We start from the raw sequence: 23447 nt of genomic DNA, 5'->3' as shown, positions 1-23447 counted from the left end.
CCAATGTCAAGGATATCTCCTTTAAAGCTTGTTTGAAAAATTGTACAGGTTGTCTTTTCATATTTAAATCTTTAATCCTCATGAAACTGTTTTTAGTATATAGTGTGATATACAAACACCAGTAAGGTATCTGTACATTTTTTTTGTACACATGGCCACCTAATTTTCTCAGCTATTTATTAAATTTTTCATTCTTCTGTCACTGATCTGAAATGTCAGTTTTGTCATAAATCACATTCCCATATATGTGTACCTCTGTTTATTATCTATCAACATCCGTTTAGGAACTCTGTTCTATATTCTGTTCTTTTGGTCAATCTGTTTATGATTGTGCCGATACCATACTGTCTTTGATTTCTACAGTCTTAATTAAAAATTGTTTTAAGTTTTATTGAGGTATAATTGATAAATAAAATGGTAAAATATTTCAAGTGTACATCGTGGTGACTTGACATATGCATACATTGTAAAAGGAGTCCCATATTTATATTTTGTTATTGTTTGATGCAAATATTTAAGTTGTACTCTCTTAGCAAATTTCAAGTATGTAATACAGTTTTATCAACTATAGTCACCACATTTTATGTTAGGTCCCTAGGCCTTGGTCAACAAATAGGTAAAAATTTGCATCTCTTACCAACTTCTTTTTTTTTTCCTTACCAACTTCTATTTCCTCCATTCCTCATGCCCTGGCAACCACTTTTCTATTCTCTGTTTCTAAAAGTTTGACCTTTTTTTTTTTTTTTTTTTAAAGATTCTACATATCAGTTATGCCATGCAGTATTTATTTTTCTCTGTCTGACTTATTTCACTTATCATGATGCTTTCAACAGCTATCCATGTTATTGTAAATGGCAGGACTCCCTTCTTTCTCATGGCTAAATAATTTCCTTGCTTTTATATACCACATCTTCTTTTTCTATCCATCTGTTGATAGACACGCTGTTTTCCCATCTTGGCTATTGTTAAAAATGCTGCAGTAAACATGGGGGGTGCAGATACCTTTCAATACCTGTTTTCCTCTGACATACTCAGAAGTGGGATTGTTGGAATGCTCTGATTTTACTTTTGTGTTTTTCATGGTGTCTGTATCAATTTACATTCCTACCAACAGTGCACAAGGGTTCCCTTTTTTCCACATCCTTCTTATCTTCTATCTTTTTGATAATAGCCATTCTAACAAATGTGAAGTGATACGGTGATTTTGATTTGCATTTCTCTAATGATTAGTGATGTTGAATACATTTTCCTGTACCTTTTGGCCATTTGTAGGTTTTCTTTTATTTTTATTTTTTATTTATTTTTTTGATATGTCTTCTTTTAAACTAATTTTTGGTATCTAACAGGACCAATTCCCAAAGTTTGTTGTTGCTGTTTTAGGACTGTGTTGGTAATTCTTAGGCTTTTGCTCTTCTAGTTAGAATTCTGATGGAAATTGCATTGCCTCTATTGATTATTTTGGGAAGAAATGATATTTTTACAATATCGAGTCTTCCAATCCATGGACATGGTGTATCTTTCCATTTATCTAGGCCTTCTTTCATCCAGAAATTTCATTATTAATTATACCTAGTAATTCTCATTTTCCAATCTAACAGAATTAAACATGCACTTTGTTTACTTCAGAGTCCCACAGATAGTCTTTGAATTCTTAATTATTTAATTACATTTTTTTCTTCTGTGCAAAATGTTTGAGAAATAATTTCTGTATCACCTATAAACAATATGATGCCAATGTCAGTATCTAACATGTGAGAGAGGATGGGGAAATCTTATTATTAGCTTCTCCTAAACTCTCTTCATTATTCTATGGGAAGTTTATTTCTGTAAGATAACATATATATTTTGTCGCCAACTAGAAGTATTTTTTGACCTTATTTATATGTATGGTGCTTAGCAATTATCTAATTGAGTAATTCATTTATAATTTGGATTATCCATCATTCATTATCATCTCCCTTAATAGTACTACTAAAAACTGAATGAAATAAAAAATTAAGTAATTAAATAATCTTTTTGTTTTTTTAATTATTTTTTTTAATTATTAAATAATCTAACATTATGTAATATAAAACAGTTTTAAAAACAATTTTTCATTTTCAGAAGGCTTGCTTCAAGAACAAAATAACCTATTTTTACCTATTTGTTGGCTTAAAGTATTCTTCAAGAGCATACAAAGATAGTATGAAAACTCATTATTTATGACAAGTAATAAATGTTTCTGACAGAAATGTTATGGATATCGATTCTTTATTCTATTCACTATGTATGGAAGGCTTAAGAACTTGACATATCAGTAATTACAGAATCTCCTGGGAAAATAAAAAGCATTCTCAAATATTAGAAATAATCTGAAAGAACTAAAAATTACCTGTAGAGTACAGTTCATCATCCTTATTATATAGTCAAACTGTTGATGGTCTAATATAGCCCGGTTTTGCTGGACATGTAATCCCAGCTCATCAGTGAGACACTGTCTTGCTGCCTTTCCTTTAAGGGCTCTCAGTGCAGCTGGAAGGGTCTGAGGACAAGAGAGTAGAAGTGAACAAAAGGTCTCAATGGAAAATAACTTTCAATCACACTAAAAATTCAAGTGTACACAATAAACCTTAACAAAGATATTAGAATTAAACTTACAGAAAAGTGTTGATTTGCTATTAAGAATAATTATAAAATAGATAGGTTTATAGTTATTTTTATTTGTAAGCCAGCGTGAAAAATAAGACTGATTTATACTATAAGTTAACAAAAAACATTAACTTCACTTTAAAGAAAAAAACTCAACAAAACTTTGGTCACCAAAACATTCATGACACTTAAACGCCTTCTTTCAATAACTGGCCACATCTCTGTGGCAAGAACAGAAAGAAAAATTAAAATGACAAGAAACACAGGTAATTTTATACTTTTAAATTGGTCAGTTATTTAATCACTAGTCAATTTTAATTTATGACTAGAGAATTCTACATCTCCTCATCTCACTTCATTATCATATTAAAGAAAGAAAAAAGACTCAGATCAACAAACACAAATGTCCAGATTTATGCATTAAAATTCTTTCACTTCATCACCCAGAAGAATGTCTCTTCCAGTTCACCATTTAGAGCTTAGTTAATGTACTTTATATAAAATAATAACAAGCTTATTTAACCTTGTAAACCTAAAAAATACAGATTGGAGGAGCAAATAAGAAGGAAAGGAAGAAGTCTGAGTGTAGGAGAGCATAATAATATTGTTATAGGCAAGTACAAGAAACAGGATGTAAAACCTGAAAGCAAGAAAACAAAAAGAAGTCTTAACACTTTAAGCCTAAGACAAAATGGAAACCAAAAAAGTCAAAACCTAAAAAGGCTTGGGGTCATTTACCCTAAGTGTAAGGGGGATGTTACTCTTTTCATGGTTTAGTCCCTCGTAATAGATATTCAGAGCTATAATGAGTCACTAATATAAAAAGGTTACATTATATTTAACATGTTTTCTTAAAGAAGGCAAGAAAATATGCTTTAATGAGGCACATTTAGTTGAATACCACTTTTTTTATAATTCATTTCTTATTCTGACTAGATTCTTTGCAATAAATAAAATTATATTTAAAATGTTAAATTTCGGGATCCCTGGGTGGCGCAGCGGTTTGGCGCCTGCCTTTGGCCCAGGGCGCGATCCTGGAGACCCGGGATCGAATCCCACGTCGGGCTCCCGGTGCATGGAGCCTGCTTCTCCCTCTGCCTGTGTCTCTGCCTCTCTCTCTCTGTGACTATCATAAATAAATAAAAATTAAAAAAAAAATTTAAAAAAAATAAAATAAAAAAAATAAAATAAAATAAAATAAAATGTTAAATTTCTAAGTAATATGTCAAAGTAGGATTTAAAGAACAATGTTTAAATGTTTAAGGAAAAAATCACTATATTTTTCTGGTAGCCATGTATCTATCTATGCTTGGCTAAGATTTTATTTTATTTTATTTTATTTTTTTGGAGTGGCTAAGATTTTAAATCTTAGACACAATTCATTTAAAATGATCAAATCAGGGGAAGCTGGTGTCTCAGTCAGTTAAGCGTCTGCCTTCAGCTCAGGTCATGATCCCAGAACTCTGGGATGAGGCTTCCTGCTCAGTGGGGAGTCTGCTTTTCCCTTTCCCTCCATCCCTCCCCTCAACTTGTACTCTCTCCCTCACTCTGCTCTTTCCTTCTGAAATAAAATAAAAAAAAAATCTTTAAAAAACTAAAATAAAATGATCAAAACAATGAAAGGACACTTGATAAGGAATAGAGATGTAATTAGAGAAGAGATCATTCTGCACGCTAAACATGTAAATCTGAAAAGGAAATGATGAATGCTTACTTGGGAAAGAAGGCATTTTATTACCTTTTCAGTCTCCAATGTTTTATTCTCAAATATGAATGAGATGCAGTTTCTAACAACTTCCAATCTCTGTGCACTGTTGAAAACTGTTGTCACTTTATCCATTATTGAAACTAGGAGAAGAATATAAAGACAACACACATAAATTAAACTTCTTCAGCAATTACAAAAGCAAAGGAAATATTACTGTTTACAGTTTATATGGTTGTACCTATTTACATGACCAACATTTAGAATTTATGGTTGCATGGCATCAAAGGTATTCCATTTCATGGCTTTGATTACATATTTAGGTTTTGAAGTGTCAGGTTAGTCAACAGCTTTTAAGGATAATTTCACAAGATAGATTCCAATGACAAACTAAACTCTTATGCAAATTAATTCATAATGCACAGTAAGATTGTGAAAAAGTAAACATCTACTTTTAACTTCAATTGTAAACAAAATGATAAGTGTTTGGGGTACAGTATCATGACAAAAGTGGCTAATACTTACACGTGAGAGGGCTACTAACAAAAAAAGAAGCTGATATTTCTAAGACATTACCAAAGAAAAACTACATACCACAAAAAAATCAGATTCTACAAATATGAGTAATGGGGGCTTGAGAAAGCACTATACAAAAAGAGAAATGGTTATGGCCTATGAATTACTATATAAACTTGGGAGTAGTTTTTTAGTCCTATGAACTACGTACCAGTCACCTTTACCATAAGATTGAATAATTCTAGACTAATATATAGCCTAAAATTAGAATAAATTTCTTATTAAAAGAGTATTAGAAGGATATAAATAAAAGTAGTGTCAGTTAAATAAAAGTATAATTTCACCAAGAACTTTACCAAATCATTGGTACAAAACATGTAGTATCAATAATTCTAAGCTAAAAAAGAAAGACTCTTTATATATTTTTTTCTTTTTATTTGAGTGTAGTTAATACACAATGCTACATTAGTTTCAGGTGTACAACTTAGTGATTTGACAAGTTAATACATTATGCTTTGTTTACCACAAGTGTAGCTACCATCTGTCTAGCTATTATAATATCATTGAATTCTTTATTATATCTTCTTCTTCTTTTTTTTTTTTTTAGATTTTATTTATAAGAGAGAGAGCGAGAGAGCGAGAGAGAGCACCTGAGAGCATGAGTGAGCACAAGGCGGGGTGGACAGAGGGAGAGGGCGAAGCAAGATCCTCCCTGAGCAGGGAGCCTGATAGGGGGCTCCATCCCAGGACCCTGGGATTATGATCTGAGCCAAAGGCAGACACTCACCCAACTAAGCCACTGAGATGCCCCTATGCTATGTCTTTTATTCTTGTAATTTATTCATTTCATAACTGGAAGTCTCTATCTCCCACTCCCCTTCACCCATTTTACCCAAACCCCTCCTTGTTCTCTACATTTATAGGTCTGATTCTGCTTTTTCTTTAAGATCTCTTATTTTATGGCTGCTCTTGGAATCTAAAGGTATAATCCCTTCACTTCCTTCATATCTAAGAAGAAAGACTATCATCTCTTATTTATTAGCATCCTTTTCATTTCATTACTATAAAATCTTATATCCTTTAAATCATTTTTAAAAGTTTATTTTGAATAATTTTAAGCTCACAAAAAGCTACAAAATAGCACAGAGAAGATTCATGTACTCATCACTCAGCTTACCCTCAATGGTGACATCTTACCTAACTATAATGCTTTATCAGAATCAGGAAATCAACTGGCACTATATAATTAACTAGACAACAGAACTCAAATTTTACCAGTTTTCTTCATATTGTTTTTAATCATGCAACACTGATATATTCTGCATTATCATGATAGTTAAATATATTATCTCACATGACTTCTGTATGAAATGTTCATTCTTAATTGTGTGCTCTGGTGCTTCCCACACATGTTAAGTCAGTGGAATAGGCTGAACTAGAAATCTATCTATATTTAGAGTAAGAAACTTCTTAGAGTATCCAAATAATACCACACACTTTATTGAGCAACATCTTTAACCTGTGTTTATAAACTTTTAATTCTAAAATCTCTTCAGTATTTTAAATTTTCTTTAGGGCAAGCTATTTAAAAAAAAAAACAACAACAACAGATTTTCTGGTAGCAAGTCTTTTACCATCTGGGAATTATTTGAGACTATGACTTAGTTCACTCCCAGAAGAAAGTTCTTCACTTGGAGTTACTGATATTCAGATTAGCCAAATCCCCAGCTGTGGCATTCTAGTACTCACTTTCTAACATCTGATGACAACTCTGGTTTATGGGTACTTGACTTACCAGGGTTTCCTTTCTAAAGCTTTGGCTTTCCAATGCTAGTTCTAGCCAATCATCATTAGTCTGGCTCCTCTAAAGAATGGGTAGAAACTAATTAACCTCTCAAAATGTGAATGCCTCATACAGAGCAATTTTACAGTCATATTAAATGAGTGTCATGTAAAATGAAACATTCATATTTTTTAATTTTAGTACAAAGGAAATCCTGATTCTGATCAACCCAAATGAACCAGAAAGTTGGACATAGGCTCATTCATCCATTCATTCATTCAGATTTTATACACAGGGCTAAATACTAAGTTATGTGTACCTCTCTCACTGATTGCAATGAGATACTCCACATATATCTAAAGAAAGAATTTGACATGGGTTGAAAATGAGGAAAGTAAAGAGACTATACAAAGATAATATTGAGACAAGGCTACAATTCAAGTAAATTAAATTTTAAACAATTTCTCATCTCTTCACGTAGGTATTTAAAGAAAGTACTCAGCTAGCTTATGAATATTAAAGTTACCTAACTCCTTCAAAAGATAACTATTTACCCTAACTTGTCTACCTTCTCTATCCCCTCTCTATGTTAAAGTCCAATCAACACTTAAGTAAAAGCTATTAATTCTTAAGAAAATAATGGCAAAAACTTTGAAAACAAACAAAGGGTTGCAGAAGGGGAGGTGGATAGGTGGATAGGGTAACTGGGTGACAGGCATTAAGGAGGGCACATGATGAGATGAACACTGGGTGTTATACTCTATGTTGGCAAATTGAATTTAAATTTAAGAAAAGGAAAAGAATGGCAAATTAACATTCCTACATAAATATACAATGACTATACTGTTATCCATTGATAATAAAATTATCCTCACTTCTAAGGTATGATGGAATAGTTTGTAGCAAACCAAAATTCCTACCAAGAAAAATTACAAAAGTCAGAGAAAATGCAAAATGATCTTCTTAAATATATCAAATTCCTATAGAAGCAGAAGGACTGGAGAACCTAAAATTCCAGACAAGGGAAAAGAAGCTATAGAGGTGAGTTAACACACACATCTACTTTTTCCCCAGAAGATTTGCCAATACTGGGTATACACAGGAGGCTGAGAACTCAGGGTTGACTCTGGCAGATGGCTAAGCTGACCAGCAAAGTTTCTGGTGAAAGCCGAACTGACAAAAGTAGATGTGTGCTATGGCCTCTAGGTAAACCTCTAAAACAACAATAAACATACATATAAACAACAAGTTAACAGAGATAAATTATGGAATAAGAAAAATAGTTTATTAGGTGGGGGGATGGGGTAACTGGGCGACAGGCATTAAGGAGGGCACGTGATGAGATGAGCACTAGGGTTTTGTTTTTTGTTTTTTTAAGATTTATTTATTTATTTTTGATAGACATAGAGAGAGAGAGAGAGAGAGGCAGAGACACAGGAGGAGGGAGAAGCAGGCTCCATGCCGGGAGCCTGACGTGGGACTCGATCCCAGGTCTCCAGGATCGCGCCCTGGGCCAAAGGCAGGCGCTAAACTGCTGAGCCACCCAGGGATTCCCTGAGCACTAGGTTTTATACTCTATGTTGGCGAACTGAATTCAAATAAAATTTTTTTAAATTAAAAAAATAGTTTATTAATCCAAAAGAAAGGAAGAAAGCAGGAGGAAACATGAAGCAGGAAGATTAAATAGAAAAAAACCAACCCAGGAAACTACATTAAAGCCATTAGTATATCAGTAATTACATTTATATAAATAAAAGTAATATTATTCAATAATAGAAGTAGTATACTAAGATAGACTGGTTTTTAAAAAAAACCCAACCACATGCTGTTTATAAGAGGCATTCATAAAATATAAGGCCCAAAAATAAAATAAAATAAAATGCCCTAGAAAGTTTGAAAATAAAAGAATAAAAGAAGATAAACCATACAAACATTAAGAAAGGAAATCTTGGTAGAGCTATATAAACATCAAAGTATACTTTAAGGCAAGAGCATTACTAGAGACAAGAACGAGACAAGAACATTTCATAATGATAAAAGGATAAATCACCAGGACGCTATAATATTTCTAAATATATCTGCATCCAATAAATCATCTTCAAAATATATGAAGAAAAATATGGATAGAATTAAAATGAGATATAGGCAATTTTACTATTATAACCAGAGACCTGAACACAACTCTCTCAATAGCTAAAAAAGAAGATGAAAATCAATAAAGAAAGACAACCCATAGGATGGGAAAAAATATTTGCAAATTATATTATCTGATAAGGGACTTGTATACAAAATATATATAGGACTCTTATGAATTAATAATAAAAGGCAAGTAGCCCAATTAAGAATGAATAAAGGATCTAAATACATATTTCTCCAAAGAAGATATAAAAATGGTAAGTGAGTACATAAAAGGATGCTCTACAACATTAGTGCATATGGAGAAATCAGAATGCCCATACATTACTGGTTGGAATGTAAAATGATGCAGCTGTTTTGGAAAACTCTCTGGCAGTTCCTCAAAACATTAAACATAGGTTTACCATATGACCCAGCAATTCCACACCCATGTATATACCTGAGAGAATTGAAAACATATATACATACAAAAACTTACACATGAATGCTCACAGCAGCATTCTTAAAATGGTGGCCAAAAAGGAGAAACAACCCAACTATCCACCAATTGGTGAACAGGTAACAAAATGTAAAAAATAATTTAAAAAAAATTATATATATTATATATTCTAAGTAATATATCAAAGTAGGATTTAAAGAACAATGTTTAAATGTTTAAGGAAAAAATCACTATATTTTTCTGGTAGCCATGTATCTATCTATGCTTGGCTAAGATTTTAAATCCTAGACACAATTCATTTAAAATGATCAAATCAGGGGAAGCTGGTGTCTCAGTCAGTTAAGCGTCTGCCTTCAGCTCAGGTCATGATCCCAGACCTCTGGGATGGAGCCCCACATGAGGCTTCCTGCTCAGTGGGGAGTCTGCTTCTCCCCTTCCCTCCATCCCTCCCCTCAACTTGTATTCTCTCCCTCACTCTGCTCTTTCCTTCTGAAATAAAATAAAAAAATCTTTAAAAAACTAAAATAAAATGATCAAAACAATGAAAGGACACTTGATAAGGAATAGAGATGTAATTAGAGAAGAGATCATTCTGCACGCTAAACATGTAAATCTGAAAAGGAATATATATATATATAAAAACATATGTATACATATACATACACACACACATATCTATACAATAGAATATTATTCAGCCATAAAAAGCAATGGAGTACTAATGCATGCCAGAAAGATGAACCTTGAAAATATGCTAAGTGAAAGAAGCCAGTTACAAAAGATCACATACTGTATAACTCCATGTATATAAAATGTTAGAATAGGTAAATCTATAAAGATAGAAAGATTATTGCCTAATGCTAGGGAAGGGCTGGTTTTGGGGATAATGGGGAGCGACTGCTAATGGGTATGGGGTATGTCTATTTGGCATAATGAAAGCATTCTGAAATTAGTGAAAATGAGTGCACAACTTTGGGATATGCTAAAAATCAGGGAATTGTGAGTACTAAAGAGCGAGTTTTGTGGTGTGTGACTTCTATCTCAATATGGCTGTTTTTTTAAAAAGAAACAATTTTTCTTTTCTGGGTTAATGGTTACTGTTTGTGAGAGACAGTGAATGGAACGATATTTCTGAATGTTGACAATGCTCCAATTCTGGTCACACAAGTTTGTTTACTTTGTAAAGATTTGTTAAGTGGTACACTTTCAATTTTGTGTCTTATATCTTGATAAAAGGTTTATTTCTAAAACAAAACAAAAAAAAATCCCAGATAAATACATACCAACAGGTGGACCTGCTGGCACAACACATTTCTTTTCCACTCGTGAAGCAGGAGGTGCATTCTGGTTCTTAGCAAGATTTTCCTGTATTAATTCCTGTACCCGAGTTTCATTAATCTTTGGGAAAGGAAGAATATGAACTCGCAAGTGGGATCCTTCTGTTGGACGTGGAACTTTCTGGAATGCCATATGAGGGTTGGGATTCTCCTGCAACATCAAACAGGTATAATTAACCAGAAGTTAAAATAACAATGGTAGACTGCCAGCTAGAGAGTGGGAGCTCAGAGGGCCACAAACTGAAATCAGACAGATGAGTGATTATACATAATTCAGATACATGCCATAAAGAGAACCAGAGTCTTACTTCTTATATGACCTATCAGTAGCATCTGATACAGCTGATCATTGTTATTCCTTTTCCATGAACACTTTCACACTTGGTTTCTAGGTCTTCTTGCTATATCTTTGTCTACTTTTCACCTGTCTACTCAGAATTATTATCTGAGCCCAGGGTTCAGTCTTTGGGCCTCTTTTCTATTTCTACTTACTTCCTTGGTGACAGCTTCCATTCTCAGTATTTAAACCATAAAAATGCCAATGATCATAAATTTTTATCCCCCACTGAGTTTTCTCTTGAATGCCATACCCAAATATTCACCTATCCACACATAGTATTTCCATTTGGATTTAAAATAACATCTTAAATATACGTCCAAAATGGAGCACTTACTCTTCCAAATCTGCTTTCTATAGTCTTCCCCACTTCAGTAAAAGGCATATTTATTTTTCTACTCAGGTGAAAAGCTTAGAGACATCTTTAATGCCCTTCTCTAATACCTAATTATCCATTCTTCTATAAATCTTTCAGACTTTGCCTTTCAAATATGTCCATAACTTGACCACTTTTCAACAACACTGTGGTTCATGTCAACATCTCTATATTACCACAGAACAGTCTCTCTGCTTCCACCCTTGCTCCTTCCCTTACTCTATCCTTAACACTGCAGAATGATCTTAAAAATATGTCAAACCATCACCTACTCTACTCATTCATCACATACTCTATTCAAACTAGCTCTTCATCTGACTGAGAGTAAAATCCAAAGTTCCTAAAATAATTTATAAAATAATTTACATGAAGACTCTATTCTTCATTTTGCTCTAGCCATGGAGACCTTCTTGTTCTCCCCTCAAGGCCTTTGCACTTAACCATTCCTTCTGCCCATCTCCCTACAATTTGAACAGTAACCTCTATTCCTTCCTGTATTTCTTTGCTCAAATGCCACCTTTCTTGGCCACCCTACCTAAACTATACCCCCTAACACACTCCTTTTTCCTCTTATATTTTTTTCCTTAGTACTTACCACTTTTTCATATACTACAAATTTTACTTGTTTATTGTCTACCCTTCTCTTACTAAAATGAAGCTCTGCGAGGGCCAACATTTCAGCCAATCAAAAAATATTTTTTGTCTTCTGCTGTATACCTGTTGTATCCAGAAACTGCCTGGCACATAGCAGGCACCGTAAACTACTTTCTATTGTTTTCCAAAGAGTGGGACACAATGTTGAACACTTACTAGGCTTGCAATAATTGAATTAAATGTGTCAGTTAATATTTACATAGACCCTTAAGGCTGGTGTCAATTTTTATCCAGCCACTCAGTTAAGTAGGATTATATTTCAAATACTATAGGCAGAATGGAATCCATCCTTTAATAACATTGTCTATCTAGGGAAGCTGCTTTACCACCATTATTCTTTGCAACCAGGAAATTCTCTTTCCCCCTGAACCTGTTATTCATATTGTAGATTAAGCTCAACACTACTGTATATGTTCTCCATACAGTTAAAATGGACATCTGTCATCACCTACTAGAGCAGTTCCCCACAATTCTTTATGATTATTTGGCCTAGACCCAGATAAAGAAACGGTTGGGTCAAGGTAGATGATACAGGTAGCATATCTCAGCAACACAATGGAATTAATACTCTTTTAAGTGTAAAAAAAAGCCTGGGTTCTAGTTTTTGTTCTACTTATTATGTAATGCTTGGTATGTAACTTTGCCTAAGTAATATACTTAGGCTTCTCTTACAAGGTTCCCAAGAAGGTGAAGTCAGATATAAAACTTGTTCTTGCCAAAGTAACTTTCATTACTTTGTATTTTCCCTTTGTATTTTTAGTAAAGGCAGGGGAAAATAAGTAAATAAATAGATAGATAGATAGATAGATAGATAAATAAATAAATAAATAAATAAATAAATAAATAAATAAATATCTCTCCAAGTCTTCATGATCACTACTTTCTACACTATATGCTGAAAAAACTGTTCTAAAATTATGCCTAGATTAACACCAAACTCACTGGTCTGTAGTTTCTGAAACTGTCCTTTTCAAAAGTAGTATATTTGTTTTTCTCTGTTCTTCAGACACAATGGCTAAGATATTTTCTTAAAGTTACAAATACCAGTTTTCTAAAACTTGGTAGTTTTTTTCAGGCTAGAAAGGTAATTCATGTGGATTTTGAGGGTCTGAATCAAAATCATTTAAAGTACATTATTCAGCGGCACCTGGGTAGCTCAGTTGGTTAAGCGTCTGCCTTTGGATTAGGTCATGATCCCAGAGTCCAGGGACTGAGCCCCATATTGGGCTCCAGCTCAGCGGGAAGCCTACTTCTTCCTCTGCCTCTGCCTGCTGCTCCCCCTGCTTGTGTTCTCTCTCTCTGTTATATAAATAATAAAATCTTTTTTAAAAAACAAAATATATTCTTCATTACTTCTGATTCTATTTACATTTATTTTCTTTATAATAAAATTTAAAACTTTATTTTCCATGATGTAAATAATATTCATTGTAACAAATTTTAAAACATGGAAAATAAAGGTAGAAAATAAAACTTAGTGATGCTAGTATCTTTTCTAACTATATTTTATCCATCTCTCTTAATGTATATATTCTTCAATCTTGTTCTAAGACTTAAGGTTATTTAGAAAATTAAGGATACATATATTATTTCTAGTAAAAATCCTGCAATGTGATAGGTTCATCTTAAATTTTGTAAGGAAGAGACAGAACATAAAGACTCCTAACTCGGGGAAACGAACTAGGGGTGGTGGAAGGGGAGGAGGGCGGGAGTTGGAGGGGAATGGGTGACGGGCACTGAGGTGGACACTTGACGGGATGAGCACTGGGTGTTTTTCTGTATGTTGGTAAATTGAACACCAATAAAAATTAATTAAAGAAAATTTTGTAAGGAAGAATAGAGATCCCAAAATAGTCCAGATAATTCTGAAGAAGAGTAAATGGAAAAGTCAAACTTCCTAGATATTAAAATTTATGTAGGGATCCCTGAGTGGCGCAGCGGTTTGGCGCCTGCCTTTGGCCCAGGGCGCGATCCTGGAGACCCGGGATCGAATCCCACGTCAGGCTCCCGGTGCATGGAGCCTGCTTCTCCCTCTGCCTGTGTCTCTGCCTCTCTCTCTCCTTCTCTCTGTGTGTGTGACTATCATAAATAAATAAAAATTAAAAAAAAAATAAAATAAAATTTATGTAAACCTGTAATGATTAATATAGTATGGCAACTGGTATGAGTAAGGATTAAAAAGGCTAATGGAATAAAGAGCCCAAAACAGGACTATGTGTAAAAATGTAACACAGGTGGCACTACAATTCAGAGGAAAGGTCAGACAATTCAATGAAAGAGTAGTACAACAAGGTATTTTTAGTGCATGGTCTTTTGATGTCAGATCTCTGGGTCAAATTCCAGCTTAGCCACTTACCAGTCATGTGACAGTGTCACATGCAGTGTCAATTGCAGTGTCAATTCACTCACCACTTGTGTTTTAGTTTCCTCATCTGTAATCTAGATAATTCTACAGAATCTACTTCATAAGGTTCTTGTGAGGACAAAATGAGTTGTTATAGGAAGCCTTTTATAACAAACACACACGCACGCACACACAGAATAAATATGAAAGCTTTTTTCAAACATTTAGAGTACATTCATTTGAAAAATACTTATTCATTACATATTCTTTGGTATGACACCATGCCTCTAAAACTGAAATCATGTTGTTTTCCCAAGACTCTTATCATATCACCAGCTACTTGTATTTTAACAACAACAATAACTGTAGTCAGTAAGGGTTAAAACAGGAATTACTTATTAAAGAAAAGACATTGCCATTAGTTGCTAATAGTGTTTTTCTTCTCATAAGTGATTTGAAATATTATAAACCAAATCTATACACAATTAAGACTAAAAAGCATTTTTTAATCATTTTAAAACAAAGTTCAAAGAGGAGGCTTATTGTAGTTGTATGGATAGTCTACATAAAAATTCAGATTATGGGATAAAGTTACTAAATTATATTCAATTTGTGTTTAAAAGATGCAAAAGCAAAAATGGCTCATGCTCCTGAAACACTAATACTTGGTTTTCTGGTCACTGTGTCTGTATACTGCTGCCCTCTAACGGACAGTGTGGTAAATATAAATAAACATTTGCTACCTTATAGCCAACTTGGTCACATAATGACTTTTTAGAAGACAAAAAATGAGAAGTTTAAGGCTCACACTGAACTCTGCATATTCTTAGAAACAAACATCTGTTCTTACTTGGAGTTTCAACTGCATTTGGGCAAGTCCCTTGAAGATTACTGAGCTCATTAAAAACCACAGCCCGATTTTGTTGTTGAATATCTTTGTGGAAACAAGGAAATTCATTATTTTCAATAAAATAAAGCAGCTGCCAAATTTTCATCTTTGTACAGAAATGAAATTATAAATTACTAGCCAAGAATTCGGGCAACTAAACACTTATGGTGAACACGGTAACAATTCTGTCCAAGGCAACCAAGATAAACTGCCCCAAAAAGCCAGCAAAATGCACTATTGTTTAGAGGGAATTTTAAAATTAGTAATGATTTTCAAGAAATAGGCTCTGTAATCCTGCTTTGAGAATATATGATAGTAATGGGAAGTACAGTGATTTTTCTCAGACTTGAAAGAATGACACACATACCATCTGGTTTGGAAACATGGGTTTTTCTTTTATTTCTTTTTTTTTGGAGGGGGGGCAAGCCAAATGAGAATATGCCTAGGGCTTAAGGAAAACTCGGCTGAGAATGCACTTCAAATAAAAGCAAAGCAAGCAAAATAAAACAAAAGCCCCAAACTCTACTGGAAATCCCAAGTAGGCAACATTGGGGAAAATATTTCTTTCCACATGTTGGTCTTAGCAGTGCATGACAAATGAATGTGACCTTGTTTGCAGCTACCAAGTTCCCCGTATTAATTTAGGTATTTAATAATTATTTAATGTGCACTGGGACGCCTGGGTGGCTCAGTGGTTGAGCATCTGTCTTTGGCTCAGGGCGTGATCCTGGGGTTCTGGGATCAAGTTCTACATCGGGCTCCCTGTGAGGAGGCTGCTTCTCCTTCTGCCTGTGTCTCTGCCTCTCTTTGTGTCTCTCATGAATAAATAAAATCTTTTAAAAAATTATTTAATGTGCACCAATTATTCATAGAGTTGTATGAAATATCATGTTATACAAATTTTTTCAGACATAGCTGAAATCAATACTATTACTGGACAAAGTCATTGAACACTGACAAAATGTAACTGGGCTTTGCCTAGCTATGAATACAATACTGATGCAAGGAAACATTTTCAATTTTCTATCCTCACAAGACCTTTAATGATCATCCTACTGAATTAACGTGGCATCCTTAATACAACTAAATTTGGTATATGACTTTAATATCTAATGTGATGGTTGCCCTAATCTAGGGTTTCTGTACCATGGCATTATTAACATTTCGACCTAGATAATTCTTTTTTGGGGTGAGAGGGATAGTGAATGTCTTGTATATTTTAAGATATTGAGAAGCATTCCTGGCTTCCGTGTACTAGACGCTAGTAGCACATCCTCTCCAGCTGTGACAAAGAGGAATGTCTCCAGACATACACCAAATTTCTAGAGGAGAGGGGTTGCCCCTGTTGAGAACCAATGCTCTAATTCATGATTCGAGATGGAGTATTTTAAGACAAATACTCTTCGCAAGTGCTGAAGGATCATGTAATGACTAGGTAAGGGACCTATACTTTCACTCACCTGCTGACATGCAAATTAAAACTCTAAGATACTACACACTTATAAGAATGGCTAAAAACAAAATAAAACAAAAAAACAATGATACCAAATGTTAGTAAAGATGTGGAACAAATTGAACTCATATATGGCTGGTGGGAATGCAAAATGGTATAGATGTTTGGGAAAACGGTCTGGCAGTTATGAGTTTTCTTATAAAATTAATATTTTGTTAACCATATATCCCAGCATCCTACTTCTAAATATTTACCCAAGAGAAATGAAAATTTATGTTCATTTATGTTCTGCATATGTTCATAATTGCCAAAATTGCCCTACAGTTAGCTAATGGATAAACACAAATTTGATACATCCATACAATGGAATAACACTCAACAATGAAAAGAAATAAACAACTGATACATGCAGCAACAAAGAGGAATCTGAAAGGCATATGCTAAGTGAAAGAAACCAAACTCAAAAGCTACATACTGACATTACAGAAAAGGCAAAAACGTCAGAGACAGAAAACAGATCAGTTACTAAGAGCTTGAGGTGGTAGGAGGAAGTGATTATAACAAATTAAGGAATTCTGAAGGGTGACAAAAATGTTCTGTCCTTGTTGTAATGGTGATGGTTGTATAGTTTCATTTCATTTCTTTGAATACTTTCATTTCAAGATCATTTGTCAAAATCTACAGTACGTTAAAAAAGTAAATCTTACTATATGTAAATTGTATCACAGCAAATGTGACTTAAACAAATAAATAAGGGGAAAAGTGTGATTTTTATGTTTGGGTTAGGGACTTCATCACAAAAATCTAAGTAAGTGGTTTATGTTTTGACTTAAGACTAAAGATAATCACAGTATTTTACTTCCTTCCTATAACAATAACAAAATCCTTTTATTTACAGTTAGCAAAGGGTACTAATATCATCAGTGTAGATTAAATTTGCCTGTAGTGAGTTTAACTTTATGTGGCAATGTAAAGGGTATAGATCTTATGGAACTTACAAAGGCTATTCTTGTACGTGGGCTTTGTTCTCCCATTAGGATTTCAAAATCTATTCATTGCAATCCTGGGCAAAAAAAAAAATATTCTTACAGCACAAATAGAAATCTCATATTATTCTGCAAGAAACCCCAAGTCTTCTCATTTTTCCTTTAAATTTTAAGAAAACTGTCAAATTACAGTCTAGCAAATACGTACTATTACAGATACAAAGCAAGTTAGAAAAACTGTACTTTGTAAAACTGTAAAATACATGTCCAACTGATTTCTTGATGCCTTGGAATGGAGGTTTTATAAAGTTCTTATCTTGGCCTATCTTAACATTCTCATTTTGTGCATAGCTACTGGTCCTTTATAAGTGTGTATGAAAATCACAGAGACAAAGCCAGTAAGTACATAAATGTGCTATCATATAGACAAGAGGAGTCTGAAAGCCAACTCAAGCAGACCCAGACCCAGTACTATCAATTGAGAATGGAAAGAAAAGCTGTATAATAAATGACAGATAATCTTCATGGTATAAAACTTGCCAATGCTTAACACAACTTGTCTCAAATGGAGTTATTTCCTTCCTTCTCCTTCATGTCCACTTACCATTCCCCTCCTCTACTTAAGTCACCAAATTCTTTCCTTAGTTATTAGGAAGCTCCAGAAAGTTAAAAGAGCACCCAAAATGAGTTACAATTCATCCAACTCATATCTTTCACATTCTGACTCACTAAAAAGCAATATAAAGGAGTGGTGAGAAGAAACTGAGAAATTAAGGTTCCTTTTGAGTACTTCAAAGATAAGCAAAGCACAGAGACTAGGTACACATACCAGACTTCACTGCAACAAAGTATTTACAAACATCTAAGTGGAATCACCAGGTCTCAATTCTAACCCAATAATAAGGAAACAGTCAAATTATATGGTTGATTCTTGCTTACCAAAAGGGAATTTTAGAATGTGATAAAAAAAAAAATCCCTGACTAGTTAAAAATAGAAACATCTGGATTATTTTCCTTGCTTTGAGATCATCCTCCCTCCTTCCCCTAGACTTCCTGCATGACCCAAAAAAGTAACTTTACCATCATGCTCTGCTTTTTAACTTTGTAATGTATTGACTTCTGGAATGTTGGAAACTTGCAGAATTTAGAATCTTACAACCAGAAGGAATCTCAGAAAGTCTGATGACAATCCAGGGGATATTCTGAAACTCTTACTGATTAGGTACATGTATTTCTTTTGAAGGATATTAGAGATATTGTATACCTAGAAAATGCCTCACACTAGCAGATGCCTATAAATACATACTGAAAAAATGGAAGTGATTAAACTAAATGGAATAGAATAAGACTGATGGGGAGGAATGCCCAATAAGGGTTAATAAATGAAGGGCAATATACTTCTCTTACCTAGTAATACAGTCCCTCATGGTGATCACTTTAAAAGTGTTGTTTTTAAAGGATAGGTGTTGTTTATGTTTTACATTTATCTTTAAGAAGGTATAATTTTTAACTGCTCTGCCTTTCCTGGGCCAGCCTCCTGTCCACCAGGAGTGCTGGTGCCCGGGAACCTCCATCCCTTCCCCTGCATCCAGGCAGGGCCCCTTGAGGGACATCAGGATCCTCTGTCTGTGCCACAGCTGAGTGTCTTCCTCCAAGAGAGATCTGGAGCACAAAATGAGAGATTTCACCTCCTTTGGGAACAAGAAGCTCTACTTTTGATACCCATGCCTTAGTGTGTTTACTTGAAGAAAATGGGTTCACAACCCAGCAAGCAAAAATCACTGGCTGCGTTGGTCAAGATCATAGACACCAGGGAATCCCCAGGTGGCTCAGCAGTTTAGCGCCTGCCTTCGGCGCAGGGCATGATCCTGGAGTCCCGGGATCAAGTCCCACATCAGGCTCCCTGCATGGAGCCTGCTTCTCCCTCTGCTTGTGTCTCTGCCTCTCTCTCAGTCTCTCTGTGTGTCTCTCATGAATAAATAAATAAAATCTTAAAAAAAAAAAAAAGATCACAGACACCAACGTAGATATCATCTACAAGGATATATGGTCACCAAGATGCAGCAGGAGATTGCCGCTCAGCAAATAATGTCTTAGGCTACTAATGTGAAAAAAAGATATTATTTTGGAGAAGAGTGATTTTCAGCCCTCGGAGCAGAAAATCAGAAAACAAACCTTGAACTACATCAGTTAGAACAAGTAATGGAAGAAGTAATCAAAGTCCAAACAGATACCAAATTAGACTTCAATCTAGAAAAGAACATGGTGAAATAACTGCATTAGTTGAATGAAAGGAAGATGCTAGAAGCAAGGACAGAAAATCATGCCCAGCAAGATTGGGTTTCATCCAGACAGGAAGACAGAAAGAGGTCACTGGCCTCAAAACCATGCTGGGGGGGCAGCCCCAGTGGCGCAGCGGTTTAGCGCCGCCTGCAGTGCAGGGCGTGATCCTGGAGACCCTGGATCGAGTCCCACATCAGGCTCTGTCTCTATGAATAAATAAAATCTTAAAAAAAAAAAAACATGCTGGGGTTGCACAAGCTCAATAACATTAAATATTCAGCAGGGTTTCCATTTATGTGCCTAACAGTAGTTCTGGGATTTTTATCACCTATGGATATAATAACGTGTCTATTTAAAGAGAAAAAAAAGAATATATAACTATTATTTATTTCAGTTTTCAGTTTTGTGTCAGTTTAGTGTAAGCTATGTAATATGTAGTATTACATATTAGTAGGATGTAGTATAAGCTATCACAAAACTTAAGTTCCAAGATAGCAAGAAAGGAAATTACTTTGTTTTTGCATCAGAGTGGCTTGGCACAGTACCTTACATATGCGATGTACTTAGTCATATAACAGGCACAAATCTGTGTCAAAACCCCAGCTCTGGTCACTTAAAGGCTATAAAATTTTACAGCTCAGAATAATCTTATAAAGATCTAAGAAATAAACATTCAAGGGATCAGTCCCAAAATCTCAAACACTGATTCCCATTGGATGTTTTGCTATTTTTTGAAATCTATCAGTAAATCACTCCTACTGCGCAAGACAAAAACTTTCTACCTCTGGTTTCCTCACCTATCAACATCTGCCCTATTTATCTCACAGGGTTATTTACAAGATCAAATGCAAAAGTATGATAAAGTGCTTTATAAAGAATGAAGTATAAAATCTGTCATTGGAAGTATCACTATTTTTCCAGTTGGAGATGAGCCAGCCTAATGGAGAGAAAGAAAATAGGCTTAGGAATTGGACAGATGAAAGTTTCTGAATTTAAAATCTGGATTCAATCACTTCATAGCCATACAATCCTGAGTCAATTATCCTCAGTAAAATGGGGATAATGACACCTATCTTAACCTGTGGTTATGAGGATTACAGATGATGCATATAAAAGTGCTTACTCCCATGTTTGGTACACTGTGCTAAACACTCAATATTCATCACTATTACAATAAGTCAACAGAAATTTCTCACATGGTCATGCAATACATTAGTTCTACACAGCCATCATAAATGGCAAAGACCAGTACAGAACGCACATTTTCCTTCTCACAGAACTTTTTTTTTTAAGCTTCAGCATATTAATCAAGAAATAGATTTATACTGGACATAGTTATATGTGGAGTGTAGAGTATTAGTTAAAGGGATAGATTTTAAAATAACTTCAGAAATAAAATATACAAATAATTGAATAATATGAAACAAACACAATTTAGAATTCCTGTTTTTATCCAATTATGTCTCAGATTTCACATGAACGTGACAAAGCACTGACTGATGACCCCATGTCCAAAAGGTCCATCTATTCAATTAATTAATTTAAACAATACGAGGATAACCAACCCCAAATCCTTCTTAAATATATTTCCTGAAAAATGCATCTTCCCTTAACTTTCCCCTGGAATACCATACTTTCCATTCTCTTAGTAAAAGTTTCAACTCTGGGTGGCTTCACACATAGGAAGTATGACTAGTAATCATTAGCCAAAATCCATTTTTTTTGCATGTACATAATCTCCCTATCACCTTAGGTTCTTTTCTGTCTTGGCATCCAAACGATTACTTCACACTTTATCACATCCCAATCTTTATAACTTACTGCATTTCTTCTATACAAGGAATATTTCCATCCTTGAGTTTCTGTGGTCACTTAATAATTGGTTTTCTTTCTTTCAGCTTTTTACTCTCTATCTGCTCAAAACAATACAACTCAAACAATTTTCCTGATCCAGATGACAATCACTGCACCACACTAAAGCAGAGCATATCGGTCAATTCTAGTTCTGGTCTCCAATGAGTCTAATCTTTACATCTTAAAAATGAGCAGTATGCTCTTAAGAACACAGAGACCTAAATGAAAATCACAATAAGGGCACATAGAGACTGCAAAACCATGATTAAGCTATCTTTATAGCATACCTGATTGACAGGAAAATCACTTTGAACTGTAATATCTTGTAACTTATAATCCGAAAAGTTTTAAGTCAGAACAAAAAGATTATTACTAGAAAGATGAAGCTTCTTAGTTTTTTAAATAAGATAATTACATACTTTTAAAATTAACTATCTGGGATGCCTGAGTGGCTCAGCTGGCTAAGCACCTCACTTGATTTTTGACTCAGGTCATAATTTCATGGGTCCTAGGATCAGGCCCCCAGTTGGCCTCCATGCTTAGTGGGGAAGCTGCTTGAAAGATTCTCTCCCTCTGCCCCACTCCCAATTTGTGCACACACATGTGCTCTCTCAAATAAATCTTTAAAAAAATTAAATTAAATTAATGACTATCTAAAATATATTTACTTACATTTTTGAATAGTTGCTCAGCCAGTTCTCTGACATGCTTTATTATCTTCAATGGGTTATTTTCTTCAACTTTAATTCGCTCTACTTCAAAAGCTACCAACTTGGAAAAAGAATCAAATGGCAAAACATCAACTCCAAAATATGCTAAATTAGAAAACTGTGACAATTTCATACAATTTTCAAACCAAAAAGCATCTAAAATACATGCTATTATTAAAACAAAATCTTTTACATTTTTGCTGGGTTTCACCTCTATTCTAGAATTACAGAATCAGTCAAGTCTTTTGATGGTTTGGTGGTCTCTCCCTGATGATTTGGGGCCTGATTTCTTCATGGGAAAAGTCATTTCTGCAATTGGGAGAGACCTTCTCATTTTCCAGGCCTCATACGGAGAATTCTTGCACTCAGAGAATTTCAGATGATCAGAAAGTCTACAAACACTTCCCTAACTCACAAAACATGAACCAAATGTTCAAGTCAGGTCACTCAGACTTTAATCCTAGCTCTGCTGACAGTGTGATTTGGAACAAGTCAGTAAAACTCCTGAGCTTCAGTCTTTTCATCTCTACTATCAGATGGAAAAACAAAATGACCTTTGGCCTCCTTCTAGTTCTCAAATTATATAACTCTAATCCATTTCCCCCAGTAAATTAATTTAGTGTACCATAGAGAGAACTGTGTGGGTGTATCCATTTGAAGTAGAGAGAAGAATATTAACAGGAAAAATATGTATATGGGAAAGAAGGGTAAATAGATGGATGATTTTTTTAAAAAAGGGTAAAATATAGGATTTTTTCCTTCTGGAAACTAACAGATTCACTAAAGAAGACAAACATACAAAACTATGACTTCACCTATTTTAGTCCAAGATTCAGAAAGATTGTCAAACAAAGGTAAATATACCTTTCCTTCTAACAGGCCTATTTGACGGGAGTGGGGACAAGACAATACACAATGTAAGTAGCCTCTCAAAGCCTCTTAAATCTTCAGACTGGTAGACTGCCCTAGGTTAAATGAAAACAAGGATCCCTTTCCCAGGAGCAAATGCTATTTTTC

General features: G+C 34.4%; 1 protein-coding gene and 1 pseudogene across 3 annotated transcripts in view; one reads left to right on the top strand and one right to left on the bottom strand.

Annotated features, from left to right (window-relative positions):
• The window catches only part of SBF2 (SET binding factor 2), a 468462-nt gene that overhangs the window by 176112 nt on the left and 268903 nt on the right, over nucleotides 1-23447 (bottom strand). For all 3 annotated transcript variants that reach the window (XM_041730425.1, XM_041730423.1, XM_041730424.1), the window contains exons 13-16: nucleotides 22393-22491; nucleotides 10491-10695; nucleotides 4367-4476; nucleotides 2372-2521 (exon numbers count right to left, since the gene is read on the bottom strand). In XM_041730425.1, the coding sequence (XP_041586359.1) occupies nucleotides 2372-2521; nucleotides 4367-4476; nucleotides 10491-10695; nucleotides 22393-22491 (564 nt within the window). The remainder of the gene's footprint in view (nucleotides 1-2371; nucleotides 2522-4366; nucleotides 4477-10490; nucleotides 10696-22392; nucleotides 22492-23447) is intronic.
• On the top strand, nucleotides 18874-20633 carry LOC121476417 (annotated as a pseudogene).

This window comes from Vulpes lagopus, chromosome 15 (assembly GCF_018345385.1).
Source record: "Vulpes lagopus strain Blue_001 chromosome 15, ASM1834538v1, whole genome shotgun sequence".
Taxonomy (NCBI): Eukaryota; Metazoa; Chordata; class Mammalia; order Carnivora; family Canidae; genus Vulpes; species Vulpes lagopus.
Note: the sequence above shows the minus strand (reverse complement) of the source record. Positions and strands in the feature narration are given on the sequence as shown.